Source organism: Marmota monax, unplaced genomic scaffold (assembly GCF_021218885.2).
Source record: "Marmota monax isolate L192 unplaced genomic scaffold, Marmota_monax_Labrador192_F-V1.1 WCK01_AAM20220418_F8-fsc00168, whole genome shotgun sequence".
NCBI classification, from domain to species: domain Eukaryota; kingdom Metazoa; phylum Chordata; class Mammalia; order Rodentia; family Sciuridae; genus Marmota; species Marmota monax.
Window position 1 is genome coordinate 3359780 of NW_026692492.1, and position 15881 is coordinate 3375660.

At 68.6% G+C, this 15881-nt stretch overlaps 1 protein-coding gene across 1 annotated transcript; it reads right to left on the reverse strand.

The window, feature by feature from the left end:
• Positions 1 to 271: 271 nt before the first annotated feature.
• Asmt (acetylserotonin O-methyltransferase) lies at positions 272 to 12519 on the reverse strand. The gene is made up of 8 exons (XM_046443320.2): positions 11910 to 12519; positions 8807 to 8981; positions 7374 to 7503; positions 6962 to 7030; positions 6087 to 6205; positions 2760 to 2900; positions 1734 to 1856; positions 272 to 535 (listed from the first exon to the last, which is right to left on the reverse strand). Exons 1-8 carry the CDS (start codon positions 11976 to 11978, stop codon positions 315 to 317), a joined length of 1047 nt encoding a protein of 348 aa, XP_046299276.1. The 5' UTR covers positions 11979 to 12519; the 3' UTR covers positions 272 to 314.
• Between the last annotated feature and the right edge of the window lie 3362 nt (positions 12520 to 15881).

The following is a 15881-nucleotide window of genomic DNA, read 5'->3' on the forward strand; positions in this document are numbered from 1 at the left end:
CCCGGGTGTCCCCGTGGGGGTACGTGAGGCGACGTGCGGAGGACAGAGGCAGAGAGGCCCTGTCCCCGGTGTGTCCCCTGCTGGGCTGTCAGCTCTGTCAGGACATGAGCAGGACACTGCGCCCCACCGGGGACCGCGGAAGACAGGGGACCTGCCCACGGTCACGGCCGAGCTGGGCTCCCGCCCGGGGACGTCGCCCTGTGTAAGGAAGAGACGCAGCCATGACGGTGGCCGTCCCCCCCCCCCGTCACACGAGCAGAGACCAGGGAGGGACACATGTCTCTTTATTGTCCTCGGGCCCCAGGGTGGCCGGCTCAGGGCAGCGCCTTGGTGGCCAAGATGGCATCGTGGACGCCGCCCGTCCTGCGCAGCGCGAAGCCCCCGAAGCCGGCGGCCGCCAGCAGCGCGCGGAACTGGGCGGCCGTCCTCTCGCGGCCCTCGGCCTGCAGCAGCATGTTGAGCGAGCCCAGCAGCGTGGCCAGCGGGCCCCGGCCGTCCGCGTCCAGCACGCGCTCCACCACCAGGACGCCGCCACCTGGGGGACAAGCCACTGTCCCCGGGCCCAGGAACGTGCCCAGGGCCCGGGGCCACCAGGACGGTGACCTCAGGGGACAGCTGGGCACTGTCCCCAGGACACAGAGAACGTGCCCAGGGCCCGGGGCCACCAGGACGGGTGACCTCAGGGGACAACTGGGCACTGTCCCCATGACACAGAGAACGTGCCCAGGGCCCGGGGCCACCAGGACGGGTGACCTCAGGAGACAGCTGGGCACTGTCCCCAGGACACCCAGAGACTGTCTCCAGGACCCAATGGCCACCAGGACGGTGACCTCAGGGGACAACTGGGCACTGTCCCCAGGACACCCAGAGACTGTGTCCAGGACCCAATGGCCACCAGGATGGGTGGCCTTAGGGAACAGCTGGGCACTGTCCCCAGGACACAGAGAACGTGCCCAGGACCCGAGGGCCACCAGGACGGTGACCTCAGGGGACAACTGGGCACTGTCCCCAGGACACAGAGAACGTGCCCAGGGCCCGGGGCCACCAGGATGGGTGACCTCAGGGGACAGCTGGGCACTGTCCCCAGGACACAGAGAACGTGCCCAGGACCCGAGGGCCACCAGGACGGTGACCTCAGGGGACAACTGGGCACTGTCCCCAGGACACAGAGAACGTGCCCAGGACCCGAGGGCCACCAGGACGGGTGACCTCAGGGGACAGCTGGGCACTGTCCCCAGGACACAGAGAACGTGCCCAGGACCCAAGGGCCACCAGGACGGTGACCTCAGGGGACAACTGGGCACTGTCCCCATGACACAGAGAACGTGCCCAGGGCCCAGGGCCACCAGGACGGTGACCTCAGGGGACAGCTGGGCACTGTCCCCAGGACACCCAGAGACTGTGTCCAGGACCCAGGGGTCACCAGGATGGGTGGCCTTAGGGAACAGCTGGGCACTGTCCCCAGGGCCCAGAGGCTGTGCTCAGATCCCAAGGGTCACCAGGACGGTGACCTCAGAGGACAGCTGGGCACTGTCCCCGTCACATGGAGGAGTCCGCTGACACGTGACGGACTCTGGCCCATGAGGAGTCCCCGCCTTCTCCCTGATTAGGTGGCTCTAGTGTCCGATGGCCCTCGAGGCCAGTCTGGCCGTGACCACTCCTCTGGGAGGACAGCCTGCGGGACGTCCCCCACCCCCGTCACAGGAGGCCCCGCGCCCCGCCGTGTCCCCTACCGGGCCTGCAGGCGTGGTGGACCCTGGCCAGCAGCCGGGAGCACTTCTCGTCTGACCAGTCGTGCAGGACCCTGGCCAGGATGTAGAGGTCGGCCTCGGGAAGGGGGTCTTCAAAGAAGTCCCCTGCAACACACAGGAGGGTCCCGTCCAGCCGGCGTTCACAGTGACCAGCAGGTCCAGTCCTGCAGAGGCGGACCCTGGGCAGCCCGGTGACCGTCTCCCGGTGCAACCGGGGACACAGGCGATGGCCACAGAGCCCCAGACGCGGCCCCAGCGGCTGCCACTGAGAAGCTGGCCTGAGCCTGCTGCCCGTCAGGGCCTCTCCGAGCTGACCAAGGGACGCCCAGGGACAGCTCGCAGCCTGTACGGCGTCCAGCACTCGACTCTCAAAATCTTACTTTTTCCTGACAAATCCACAGGCGCCATCTCGGGAGGACACCTCGGAGCGGCCACCTGTGTCCAGCCCTGACCCTGGGCTGGCTGCGCCCTGCACCCGAGCCAGAGCGCGGGCCTTGGCCGGCTTCCTGGAGGCCCAGCCGAGGACGTCCGGGGTCTGTGTGGTCCCTCCCTGGGGACCCGGGGCCACCCTGGACATTAACAGCGTCCCCCGGGGCACAGACGATTGACAGCCCCCCCCCAGGCCTGGAGGGCACCCTCCGTGCAGAGTGGACGCCGCCTGCCACCGTCGCCCCCAGTGACCGTCTCCTTGGGAAGAGCCCACAGGCTGGACGCCCGATGGCCACGCCCTGCACGAGTGGACGTGAGCTGTCCGGAAGACTCGGGTTTTCCTCTCTGTCCTCGGCTGACCCTTAGGACGCGGCAGGAGAGCGTGACCCTCGGGGACAGCGGTTGGCGCTGCCTAGGTCCCGGGCGCAGAGGAGGTGGGACGGACGCTGCTCGGGACAGTCACCGAAACGTGGGGCTTGGGGACTTCCGATGACACGGGATGAGGGGACCTGGAGGGTCCGTGCGCCAGGTCACGTGGGCCCCCCGGGCGTCCCCAGGACCGTGTCCCGCGACACCTACCTTCACGGAAGCCAACCTGCCCTTCCGTCTGCAGCGGGAGGTGGGCCCTCGCCGTCTGGACCACCTCGGGGACCTCGAGCACGGTGACGTGGCACCCGGGGTACACACAGGCGCACTCCTGGGCCAGAGCCCCGGCCCCACCTGGAAGTGACCACAGGCGTCAGGGGGACAGCGTCCAGGGGCCGCGGATCACCCAGTGTGGCCACCCCAGGTCCAGGCTGGACACGGTGCTCCCCACCCACGAGCCCCCGGTGCAGGTGGCCCTCTCGGCTGGGACGCCAGGCCTCGACCTTCGGCACAGCCTTTGACTTAACTGTGTCCCCTGGGCCAGCGCTGCTGCCCAGCCAGGGATGGACGGCGGCTGCTGTGCTCTGACACCGGTGGCCACCGGGGACGGTGTCCTGTGCAGCAGCTACTGTCCCTGACCCACGGACACACAGACAAAGATGGGCCCAGGGAGCTGAGGACCATGGAGCGCACCCAGCGTCACGCACTGAGCAACAGGCACAGCCGCTTGGGGACCCTTTCTTGGCGCAGAGCCAGGTGTCCCAGCGGTGGCTCTGATGCCCGGGGACGGTGAGGACGGGATGCTCGGGCCTCGGTTCCCGTGTCTCTCGGGGACCTTCCTCAGCCTGTGGAACGGGCCCTGCGTGTGGCCCTTGGATCTGGGCTGGACCGGGCCATCTGTCACTGTCACAGAGTGCCTGAGGCAGGGCGCGTGTAAAGAATAGGAAAAAAAGGTTTTGTTTTGTTTTGTTGTTTTTATGCTGAACCAGGGCCTCCCTGAGTGGCTTGGGCCTCGCTGAGTGATGAGCTTTGAACCCGCGATCCTCCTGCCCCGGCCTCCTGCCCTCCGGGAGGACAGGCTCGGGCCCAGGCCAGGGGAGGGGTGGCTCTCGAGCCCTGGGTTCTGGTGGTCAGCGGCTACAGCTGGTGGCGCTCTTCTTGGTGGTGTCCAGCGAGGGACGTGGCAAGGGCGTGTTCTGGCCTCTGTCCTCCTCGTAGAGCCTCCAGGATGCCACCCAGGGACCTCACCTGATGGCCGTGCCCAGCCCCGACCCCCCTCCAAGACCCGCCACAGAGTGGGCCTGGGCTCCGTCTGCGTCACGGCTCACGGGAGGACTTGACTGGGGGCCTAGGACACCTGCCCCAAGGGAGGGTCCCCTCTAGCCTCTTGGAGGGAACGAGAGTGACGTGGTGGACGGAGCATCCACGCTCGGGCTGAGGGACACCACGTCTGTCCCCGGGAGGCCCATGGACCAGCGGCACCCCCAAAGCTTGTGAGGAGAGCAATTCCCAGGACCCTGTGGGTGGCCCCAGGGTGGCCCCAGGGTGGCCCACGGCCCGAGTCTCCAAGGGCCATTGAGAACCACAGATCCACCTGGGCACCCTCCATTAGCACGGCCAGAGGGTCCTGGTGGAAATCAAGATGGCGCACGGGGTGTGGAGGCCAAGATGGTGCACAGGGTGTGGAGGCCAAGATGGCGCACGGGGTGTGGAGGCCACGATGGTGCACAGGGTGTGGAGGCCACTCGGGGTGTGGAGGCCAAGATGGTGCATGGGATGTAAAAACCAAGATGGCGCACGGGGTGTGGAGGCCAAGATGGTGCATGGGATGTAAAAACCAAGATGGCGCATGGGGTGTGGAGGCCAAGATGGTGCGTGGGATGTAAAAACCAAGATGGCGCACGGGGTGTGGAGGCCACAATGGTGCACAGGGTGTGGAGGCCACTCGGGGTGTGGAGGCCAAGATGGTGCGTGGGATGTAAAAACCAAGATGGCGCACGGGGTGTGGAGGCCGGGATGGTGCACGGGGTGGTCCCCAGGATGGTGCACAGGCTGCGCACTGTCCCCAGTGGGTCTTCCGTTCAGTCTGACTGGCGCTCTCAGAGCAAGGGCCCGAGGCTCCGACAGGCAGGGAAGGGAGGCACTGTCCATCTGGGGCGTGGTCTTCCTGCCCATGGCCGTCCCCAGGGGACGAGAGTGTCCTGCGGGGAGCCTCCCCTGAGCCCCGAGGAGCTCGCCGTGTTCTATGTCCGCGTTCCCTGAAGGCCCGAGGCTCCCTGCTCCGAACGCGGAGGTCCAGGGAGAACTCCGGCTCCCTGCGGCCACGGATGGGCAGCCGGCGGCCAGCGGGTTTGCGGTGCGGGTTCCCCAGATGAGGGAGCCTGGCAGGCCCTGGGGCTAGTCTGCTTCCCCACTGTCCCCGCAGGCCACGGTCAGAGGCTGGGTCCCCAGCCTGGAGCTGTCGGGAGGTGGCCGCACCTAGTGGGGACCTGAGGTCACGGGACCAGTGTGCTGCAGGGTCACTGGGACCCCAGACTCGTCCTCTTCTCTTTCTCCTCTGCCACAGGCGCCCGCCGTCATGTGCGGCTGCCCCAAGGCCCTAGCCTCCAAGACGGGGACCCAGAGTTGACTTTTCTCTTGACCAGTCGGATGTCTCCGGCCTGCGTTGCAGTGGCCAGAAGCTGAGTGTCACAGGGCCACATGGGGAGGCACTGGGTGGCCCACCGTCCACCGCTGACCCTGGTGGGCAGGCGGGGACTGGCTAGTTGGGAGAGTCTGAGTGACAGTGTGGCGGAGAACGTCCCTAGTTGTTTAGTCCGTGACCCTGGGCAGCGGAGGGAGTGGACACTGGCTTGGAGGGTGTCGACCTATAAGAGGAGGCTGGGTGTGTGCCCAGGAGGGACTGGCCTTCACAGGACGGTCAGGTCAGTGTTACGGTGCAGACATCGGGGTCCCCTAAAGCTCACGGGAGACCATGCAAGATGGTCCAGAGGGGAGACGGCTGGGTTGTGAGAGGTGTAGACTCATAGTGGATTAATCCACTTGGATGGACTCACTGGGTGGTGGCTGCAGCAGGTGGGGGGTGACTGGAGGAGGGGGTCCCTGGGCTGTGCCTTTGGGGTCTCTGTCCTGTCCCTGGTGAGCAGAGCTCTCTCTGCTCCCTGGTGCCCTGTCCTGAGCTGCTCTCCTCCTCCAGGCCCTGCCGCCATCTTGTTCTGTCTCCCCTTGGGCCAGAGCCATGGAGTCGGCCACCAGGGACTGGACCTCGGACACCAGGAGCCCCAGAGAGACTCTTGTGCCTCTGATTGTTCTTGTTGGGTCTTTTGGGCACAGTGACACCCAAGCTACCTGAAGGAGCTTCACTCCCTACTTGTAGGAACTGACCAGTCCGGGGGTTGGCAGCCCCTCAGGTCACTGGGACCCCAGTCTCTTCCTCTTCCTCTGCAAGACCCCAGGCATCAGAGCGTCCCCTGAAATCCGTGGTGGATACTCTCCCCGAACACAGCAGGAAGGACAGCGCCCGCGTCCGAGGACACTCACCCCCGAGGTCGCAGATGCGATGGAACGGGGACAGGTCGAAGGCGGTCAGCACCCGCCGCCCGTCGACGCTCCAGATCTCCTGCAGGCCTCGCGTGAACTGCAGCCGCTCGGCCGGGGACCTGGGTGCGGGACGGCGCTGGTCAGGCTCAGACAGAGGGTCCGCACCTACACCTCGCAGGGTGACGCGGCAGCCAGGCCCCAGGACTGGACGCGGGCAGCACTAGTGCGGCCACCAGGTGGAGGGGCCTCGGCGCCCGCTACGGTCCCCTGCAGGACCTGCCACGGGGCCTTTTCCTGTTGGAAGAGGGGTCCCCAGGGTCCCTCAGGGGAGGTGAGGGCAGCGCCTACCCGCCCCCCCGGGGCCCAGAGGGAGGACGGACGGGGTCCTGCCCAGAGCTCTGGGGTCCCTGGGGCTGTGCAGAGGCCTCTCGGTGGCTTTGCTTCCCAGAGGGAGGGGACAGAACGGAGGGAGGGAGGGACGGGAAGAGAAGCCGGGCACACGGCCATCGAAGGGCCACTGTCCTACAGTCTGACCCCAGGGGAGGTGTCCCTCGAAGGGCCACTGTACCACGCCTGGACACCAGAGCTTCCCCAGCGGCTGGTCCCCGTCCCAGTGTGAGCCAAGTCGGGGCGGGGACGGGCGGCTCTGGGGACCTGGGACCCCACGTCCACTTTCTGCTGGGCTTGGGCGCCTGAGCCTGGACGCAGGGCAGACGGCCCCTCTCAGGACCAGATCTGTGCCCTCGGGGTCGGGGACGGGGACAGGGCAGTGGGAGGGCGTGTTGACATGACATGACACCTCGGGGGCCCCTGTGCGTCGTCCCTCCAGGTGCAGGGGACCTAAGGAAGGACCGTCTGTCGGCTGGGGCTCGCACCTGTAGATGGCCGAGAACAGGTCCCCCGCGGGGACCCCGAAGGCCCTCTGGTACTGGTTGCTGCCCTGTCTGAGGAGCAGGAAGGTGTCATCACCCCTCGACATTGTGAGCATCCGCGGCAGCACCCAGAGATGCCCTGTCCCCTCACCCTGTGTCCCATGTGCAGCACACACTGTCCTGTGGGAGGCCACGCCGGTCCCCCTGCAGAGCTGACCACTGCTTCTCCGGTGCAGCTCTCCGGTGGCCCAGCATCTGGGCACAGGTCAGCCCCCCCCCCCCTTGCAGGGCCCCTGGTCCACCACACCCGGGCCCAGCGTGGACAGCTCCCCTGCTGGCCACCAGCACCTGCCCCTCCCCGGGGGTCATCGCCCCAGCCCCGGCCCCACCCCGGGGACGGCTGAGGCCCGCGCACCTCACGGCGTCGGCCAGGTGACCCCAGCAGCGGTAGGTGGTGCTGCCCAGGTACCGCAGCATGGCGCGCTGGCCCGTGGGGCTGCGGCTGGTGAGGTAGGCGCGGGCCAGCTCCGAGTTCGCGTACCGGGCTGGACAGGCGGGGAGGGCGGGGACCCGTCAGTGGACGTCACGGCGGCGTGGCGTCCCCAGCGCTGGGCACGCGACCTCCACACGACGCCCCGGGGCAGCCCTGCGGGTGGGGCGGCCGGGAGGAGCGGGCGCGGATGGGCAGGGGGCGGCGGGCAGCGGGCAGCCCTGCGGGGCCTCCTCACTCCTGTGCGCTCGGCCAGGGCGGACTGCGCGCAGGGTCCCCGCGGGGAGGGCGCAGTGCGCGCAGGGTCCCCCTGGGTGAGGGTGCAGAGATGGCGCAGAGCGCGCAGAGTCCCCGTGGGTGAGGGCGCAGAGCGCGCAGGATCCCCCTGGGTGACGGCGCAGTGCGCGCAGAGTCCCCGTGGGGAGGGCGCAGAGCGCGCAGAGTCCCCGTGGGGAGGGCGCAGTGCGCGCAGGGTCCCCGTGGGGAGGGCGCAGAGCGCGCAGGGTCCCCGTGGGGAGGGCGCAGTGCGCGCAGAGTCCCCGTGGGGAGGGCGCAGTGCGCGCAGAGTCCCCGTGGGGAGGGCGCAGTGGGCGCAGGGTCCCTCTGGGTGAGGGCGCAGTGGGCGCAGGGACCAAGCGCCACCTGCTCTGCGCCCTTCCCATAACGTAGGCCCGAGGGGCGAGTCCCGGCTCCAAGAAGGGGCGGCTGCCCTGTCCCCCGGGGTTCTCTCAGGGCCCCCCCCCAGTGACCCTTGGAACAGGGCACGGGCTCTCCCTAAGTCCAGGGGGTGGGGCGGCCGGGGGTCGCCCGACCCTGAGCAGTACGGGGACACGTGGTGGATGCCGCAGGTCAGAGGTACACACCTCGGGGTCAGCGCCCAGAGGACCACAGGGACCTGGTTCTGCATTCGCAGTGCCCCTCAGCGGAGGGACACGGGCCTGCCCCTTCCCGGTTCCCGTCACTGTGACCAAGAACCATAGAAAACCAACTGAAAAAACACGAAACTGTACTTTTTGGCTCTTGGTCACTTGTGGTGACCATCGGGTCTGTGGCCAGGCAGGGCCTCATGGCAGGAGGACGTGGTGGACCACAGCGGCTCTGCTCTAGGTGGCCAGGAATCAGGCAGACAGAGACCGAGGAAGAGACTGGGGTCCCAGTGTTTCCCTGGAGGCCACGCCCCCCGTGACCTCACCTCCCGCTAGGCTCCACCTCTTAAAGGCCCACTGCCTCCCAAGGGCAAACCGAGAAGAGCCGCAAGCCCTTCAGCGCCCCTGGTGGGCGGGGAGCAGCTGTCCACGGTGACCCGCTGGCAAACGTGGCCGCTGGCCCTCTCGCCCTCCCCCACGACGGCAGCTCACCCGTCCCCCCGCGGGTGTCCACGTCCAGCAGCCGCAGGGGCACACAGGCTTCCAGCAGCAGCTCTGTCCCCCGGGGGCTGGCGCCCAGGCCTTCGGAGATGGCCGCCACGTCCAGGGGCCCCGGGGCCTCGGCCAGTAGGTCGAAGAGGCCCAGCTCGCAGGCGGCGAAGAGAACCTGCGGAAAGGCCAGGGCGACCTGGTGACTGGGGGCGTCCTGGTGACCGGCCGGGGGTCACCCACAGCGCTGGGTCCCCGAGGCCCCGATTCTGATTCCCTTGGTGATGGGGACTATTGCCACTGGACTCTGCTCTGAGAGGAGGTGGCACGGGTCGGGGTCCTGGGTGACCTTGTGGGCCATCCGCTGACGTCATCCTGAGGGGAGGAGCCGGCCCAGGAGGCCCCCGGAATCGGGATGAGACATCCAAGAGTGGACGCAGGGGGTGGCCAGGGCTGGGCAGGCGGTGGACACGGCCCGGGGTGCCTTGCGGAGGAGGGAGAAGTCTGACTCCTTTGTTACTGTGTTTTATTTCTGTCACTCGGGCGGGACGCACTGTGACACCATGACAGACTCCCTGAATCCAAGCGGGCAGCTGGACGTGGGTGTCCCTCGAGCGGCTCGGGAGGCCGGGACAGGAGGAGGGCGAGTTGGAGGCCAGCCTCCGGAAGTCAGACCCTGAACTAATGAATACAGAGGGCTGCGGGCGCGCTCAGTGGAGGGCGTCCCTGGGTTCCAGCCCAGTGACCCCAGCCAAGGTGGCCGCTTCTCAGATTCAACGTAGAATTGTCATATGACAGAGCATGACTCCAAAAGAATGAGAAGCAGGGGTCCAAGGCTGTCTGCGTAGGAGAGTGGCCACCTGGGTCCCAGAGCCCAGAGGGAGGAGCAGCCCAAGTGGCCACCAAGGGATGAAAACAGACAAAATGTGGCCATCTGCACGGTGGAATAGTGTTCAGCCATGAAAAAGGAAGGAAGCCCCCGTTCAGGCTACGACATCTCAACCTTGGAAACAGGTCAAACGAAAAAAGAGACGTCCCCAAGACCAGGAGGGTACAGTGCCACCTCTGTGGAGCATCTGAGCAGGTGGGTCCCTAGGACACAGGTGCCTGTCCGTAGGGTGTCGAGAGGCGCTGCGCCACATGGACCCGCCGCGTCCCACGACTCGGGTCAACCCTCTCTCCCTCCTGCGCTGGCCGACCCTCTGCCCGTGACACCGAGGTCATGTCCTCCTTCCCTCCTTTTGGGGGGTGGGGACGCAGCCCAGGGGTGGTTAGCCACCTCCCAGGTCTCTCTGGTCTTACTTAGAGGCAGGGCCTTGCTGAGTTGCTGAGGCTGGCCTCCACCTTGCGGTCCTTGTGCCTCAGCCTGCAGGGCGGCTGGGTCACGGCGTGCGCCCCTGTGCCCAGCAGAGGGCAGCATGACGAGGACACTATTGTGAACCTGCCCACTGTGTTTTCATGACGATGACAGTAATGGACCCACAGCCCTGACAGCTTCCCCGTCCCTGCAGTCCCCTCCGGGTGGCCCTCACTGGTGGCCTGCTGTGTCCCCGGGGTCTCCTGCTGTCCTCTGGGGGCGGCACCAGCTGCTGGCTTTGCGAGGCTGCCCTGGCCTCCTCCTGTTCAGGAGGCTGGAGGCCGTCCTGTGGACGCCCGAGACCTGGGGGCGTCCTGTGGGGGGCAGCTGTAGTGACCGCGAGCCTCGTGTCCAGCTGGTTCTGTCGAGGTCGCGTGATCCTCCCGGCGGTCAGAGGGTCGGGTCGGCGGGGCTGGGGCCCAGTCAGCTGCTCCGGCCACCTGCTCTGATGAGCGTGCGCCAGGGGCGCTGGGGGACGCGGCCCGACCTCCTACTCAGTGGGATCCGGCTCGGGGTGGGCGGGCGCTGAGACCGCGGGGCGGAGCCGGATCGACCCTGTTCTGCCAACTGGGCCCCCTCCTGGCCGCCAGGTGGGCTGGCCCTTGTCCTCTGGGGTCTCACTGACTGGCTGCCCGGGACGGGCCGTGACCTCTGTCCCAGGGACGGACCGCGTCCCCCCCCCCCCGAGCTGCGCGCCCCCTCTCTGTTGGGTCCTGCTGGGGGGTGACTTCTCCTCTGGGGACCCTGCACTGGCCAAGGCTCTGTCACGGGGGCTGCCCCGTCACCCTGGGCGTGAGCTGATGACCTCCTGCTGGAGGGGGCTGCGTCGCTGACGTCCTCCGTGGGGACGTCTTACCGCCCTGCGTTGCCCTGCGGACCTTGTGCGCGGGGACGGCTCTTAACTGGGCTCCTCTCGGGGCCTGGGCGTCCTGGGGAGGGGCTGCTCACTAACGTCACACGGTGTCCCCTCTGGTGACGACATTCTTCTCCTGGGACTCGGGACCCACCTGGGAGCAGAGGGGCAGGGAGCAGCCCCGGCTGCCGGGTCCTCCCTAGGAGGGCGAGGGGCCAGGGACAGACAGACAGGGAGGTCACGGCGCCCTGTGGGCAGAGGCTCCCGGCTCTCAGGTGACCGCTGCAGAGCCCTAGGGTCTGACCGGGCAGGGGACCAGGACCGCCGTGACCGTGGGTGGAGGACAAGCTCCGCCTGAGCTGTCCCTGAGCTGTCCCTGAGCTGACCCTGAGCTGACCCCGGGACCAGCCGCCCTTCCACCTGCAGCGGCAGGCACCGAGCCCACAGCAGATGACGAGAACCTTCCCTGACCAGAGCCGGCTGCTCGAGAGGAGCTGCCCTTGCCTTGGACACGGTGGCCCCCACAGCACAGAGAGCCGGGGGGACGGGGAGCTGTCATTCATTTGGGGGCACTGGGGACGGACCTCGGGGACCCCCGACCCTGAGCCCCCTCCCCAGCCCTGTGTTGCATTTTATTTAGAGACAGGGCCTCGCTGTGGCCCAGGCTGGTCTGACCTCGCCGGCCTCCTGCCTCGGCCTCCTGCCTCGGCCTCCCGAGCTCTGGGACCACAGGCGAGCGCCACGTGCCTGGCTGGTCCTCAGCTTCAAGGCCACCCTCCTGCAACTCCATGGGACGTCCCCACGGGTCCCTGGGCGGTGACCGGCTCTTCCTTGGGCCATGCGGGAGGCGCAGCGGGTCCCACCCCCCACCCCACCGTGGCCCCGCGGGCTCCTACCTGGGACACCATGAAGCCGTGCGCGTGCTCCTGCAGGAGGCGGAAGGCGGGGTCCAGCGCGGAGCCCATGGTCCCGTCTGAGCCCCTGGTTGTTGCTCCAGGGAGCGCCGGCCCCGTGCGGGCGCCAGCTGGGGACCCTCGCCGCTCGGCAGGCGCCTGAGCCCGGGACAGACTCCCCAGGAACCAGGCCTTATGTAGGGATCACGGGGCGGAGGGGGCCGGCCATCTGCTCTCTGCCCGGGTGGCACACGGCCCTGCGGTCGCCCCGGGAACAGCAGGACGCGGCCTCGGCCGTCACCAGGGAGAGGACACCAAGATGCTCCCCGGCCGTCACCGGGGTCACGGGGCTCCCAGGCCCTGGCCCCCTTCCAAAGGGAAGGGCAGGTTCCGGTTGTCCCTGGGGATCCAGGGGCTGAGGCCCAGCAGAGAGTCTCCCGCCCAGCCCCAGAGGGCGACGGCCCCGGGACCCAGAGGGCGACAGCCCCGGGACCAGGGTCCCCGCCGAGCTGCTCACAGGCTCCAGGGAGGCTCCCGGGGCTCCCGGTGGAAGCTGGGCGTGGTCGGCTGACACCTGAACCCAGCAACTCGGGAGGCTGTGGGAAGAGGCCGCCGAGTCGGAGGCCAGCCTCAGCAGCTCAGCGAGGCCACTTGGCGAGACCCAGCCTCAACCCAAGTGAAGGAAAGGGCCGGGATGAGTTTCTCCCCCACCCCCACAAACAGGGCTGCCCCTGGGCGCATTCCCCTCCGTCACCCGGAACCGAGCGGTGACCGTGGCCGTCCTCTAAGGGGGCAGCGTGTGCACAGGGTCCTCTCAGGCCAGGACGGGGCTCGGAGGCTGGGAACCTGAGGGGGTCCTGCAGCCATCCCCCAAGGACACAAGGGGACGCCTGTCTCTGGAAACCCTGGCGCCAGGTGACACCGGCTCTGTCTCCCAGGCTGCCGTCCATCCCCGGGGCCTTGAAGGCCACTGTCAAGGGACAGACGCGGGACCCCAGTCTCCCTGCTGCTTGGAGCCCCGTGGCTGAGGGACGGCTGCGTTTTCTAACGCCCGACGTGAGCAGGAGGACAGGACGCGGGAAGGGGCTCGGGGTGGCTGTCACCTGTCACAGGACGCGAAGGCACCGTAAGGCGTGGACAGAAACGTCCCCGCTGTCCCTCATGATGGGCGGCGCAGCTGGCCTGGCCAGGCCTCCGGGAGGGGACCGGGGAGTGTGCGGGGCCCCTGAGACGACCCTGGGGTGAGGCCGGGTGGGTGGCCCCGGAGGCCCAGTGCGGGCCCAAGGCCAGGGTCCAGCTCCCGGACCAACAGGCCCAGGCACGGGGACCCCAGGGCCTGCAGACTGTCCCCAGGGCCTGCAGCATGCAGCGGGTGGCAGGGGGTCGGAGCCGGAGACGAGCCGCCATGACCAAGGGGTCCTCGTCCTCGCCCTGTCAGATGCACTTGTGAACACCCCACCGGGCGTCGTGACGGTGGACGACGCAGGGTCCCTGACGACTCTGCACACTGCAGGACGTGGCTGCGTCCACTTCACGACCCGGTGGCTTCAAACACGTCCCCGTCACTTTAATACGTCTAGGAGCGCGAGGCTGGGCCGAGGGTCCCGGGAACCAAACCCCACCCCACACCTCTGGGAACCCTGGAGACGGGCCCGGGGACGGGTCATCAGGTGACAGGGGGCCTTCCCTGTCACCATGGCCGTGTCCTCCCCAGGGACAGAGGAGGGGACACAGACCCAGAGGAGGAGCCCCGTGGAGACGGAGGCAGAGACTGCAGTGGGGGGCCACCCGCCCAGGGCCACCTGGAGCCCAGGAGCTGGACAGGCAGGAGGAGCCCCCGGAGCCCTGGAGGGGGCTCAGCCGGGGACCCTGGTCCAGCCCTGTCCTCCGGGGTGGGCAGCTGCAGCCCCTCCCCACCCGTTTGCCCACAGCAGCCCTGGGACCCCGCGGCCTTCCTCCTGCGCAGCCGCCGTCCCCCCGGGAACCGCGAGCACCCCTGACCTCTGCCGCCCCAGGACACGGCTGAGGGCCGCGGAGCCGGCGGTCTCTACGGACGCCAGGCCAGCAGGAAGTGCAGGTGGGGCAAGAGCGACCCTGCCTGCCCGGTCAGCGAGGACCCGAGGACGGGGTGAGGGGGAACGGCAGTGTCCACCCAGCTCGCCCCGGGAGGCCCCGGGAAGGGACGCCCTCCTCCAGATGGCCAGCCCGGAGCCAGGGGAAGGGCAGGGAAACTCAGAGCAGTGGGCGCCGCTGTCCTCCCGTGGGGACAACAGGCCGACCTGTGACCGGTGTTCCCAGTGTGCACACCCGGGTGGCTCAGGACCTAGGAAGGACACCTCCGTCCAGGGCAGAGGCCCTCGACCCGAGAAGGACACCCCAGCCCTTCAGCTGCCCGTTCCCTGCCGGGGCCCTGGAGGCCACGCACGCACCTCGCACCTGGGTCTGCGGGTGTGCAGTGGGCGGTCCCTCCACAGGCACCTGTCCTCAGGCTGCAGCAGGGCCAGCAGGAACCCGCGCTCCTACTCCGCTGCCTAGTGCAGGTGGCCCTCAGTGTACAGGGAGGGGCCAGGTGTCCCCTGACCAGGCCCCTCAGTGCACACAGAGGAGCCCAGGTGTCCCCTGGCACAGGCCGCCTCCGTATATAGTCAGCTTCTACTTTAAAAGCAGAAGTGTCCCCAGGTCACCGAGGTCCGGGACCCCTGTCACCTCCCCCAGGTGAGGGAGGCCCGGCTTGCCCAGTGCTGGGGCCGCCTGGGTCCTGCGGTCTGCAGGCAGAGCTGGCGCCCAGGTCCCTCCAGACGGGGGCTGAGGGCCAGGCAGGTCCCAGGGGAGGGGAGGCCGGCGTCCTGGCCCCCGGGTGGCCGTCTCCCGGCTCAGCCAGGGCAGGGCAGGGCACTGGGACGGCTCTGGTGCCCACCATGGGGCTGCGCCCGCCCCAGCAGAGGCCCGGGAGGTGAGGGCGGAGGCGGGAGGGTCAGAGCAGGGACAGAGGGGGCCTGTCTGTGGACAGTCGCCTCAGCGCCAACGGGAAAGCAGGGGCCCTGGGGGACGTCATCGGCAACAGCCTGCAGCCCGGGCCGCCCGGGAGCTGGGCCTGCAGCCGAGGGGAGCCCAGGGGACCGGGTGCCTGAGGACGCCTGGGGGCACGTGCCTTGTCTCAAGACGTCCCCGTCCTGCACCCGGTCCCCAGGCCATCCTCAAGGGCACTCTCTGCCGCCCTTGCGACCCTTCGCCCCGATGGCCGGCCTCCAGCAGGGACCCAGCGGGCGCCTCTTCCCGGGGGCGCTGCCTCCCGGGTACGGCCGAGCACGAAGACGCGGCGGAGGCCAGGGAAGGCGCCCTGTTGCAGGCAGAGAGCCTGTGCACCTGGAACCAGACGCCGGGCTGGCCGCGGTCTCCCGGGCCCAGAGGAGCCGTCCGCAGCCCTGCCCCAGCTCTGTCCCCACACCTGACATAAACGCTGTGTCCAGCTTGTCCACCCCAGGGCAGAGGCCTGTGGGGACCAGGACAGTCCCGCCGTCTGAGCCGCGATGTCAGGAGCCCTCGCCCAACACCGGACACCCCCTGCCTCCGCTTAACTCTCGGGCCTCCAAATGGGAACGCAGGGCACTGACGGTCGGTCAGCACCGTGCCCGTGGCCATCTCTCGACGCCCCTGGACTCCCGTGCCCACTAGGCCACACACACACCCAGTGTGACACCTTGTGTCCCTCTCCCCAGGCCCAGTTCCCTCAGTGCCCGCGTGGCGCCCAGGCCAGGGCCTGTGTCCCCAGTGCTCCCCCCGGCCAGGCTGGGAGTCTGAGCACGTCATCTGGTCAGTGCCTGACCTCCCCTGGCCACACCTTGGCCTTCAGGTACATTCACTCCTTTCTGACGCTGGGACACAGGGTTCCGGCCCCAGGGTCCTCGGCCCGCTGCCCCCTGGCCCTGTGTCCTCCTGTGCTCACTCCCGACACCCAGGGAGGCAGGGGACCGT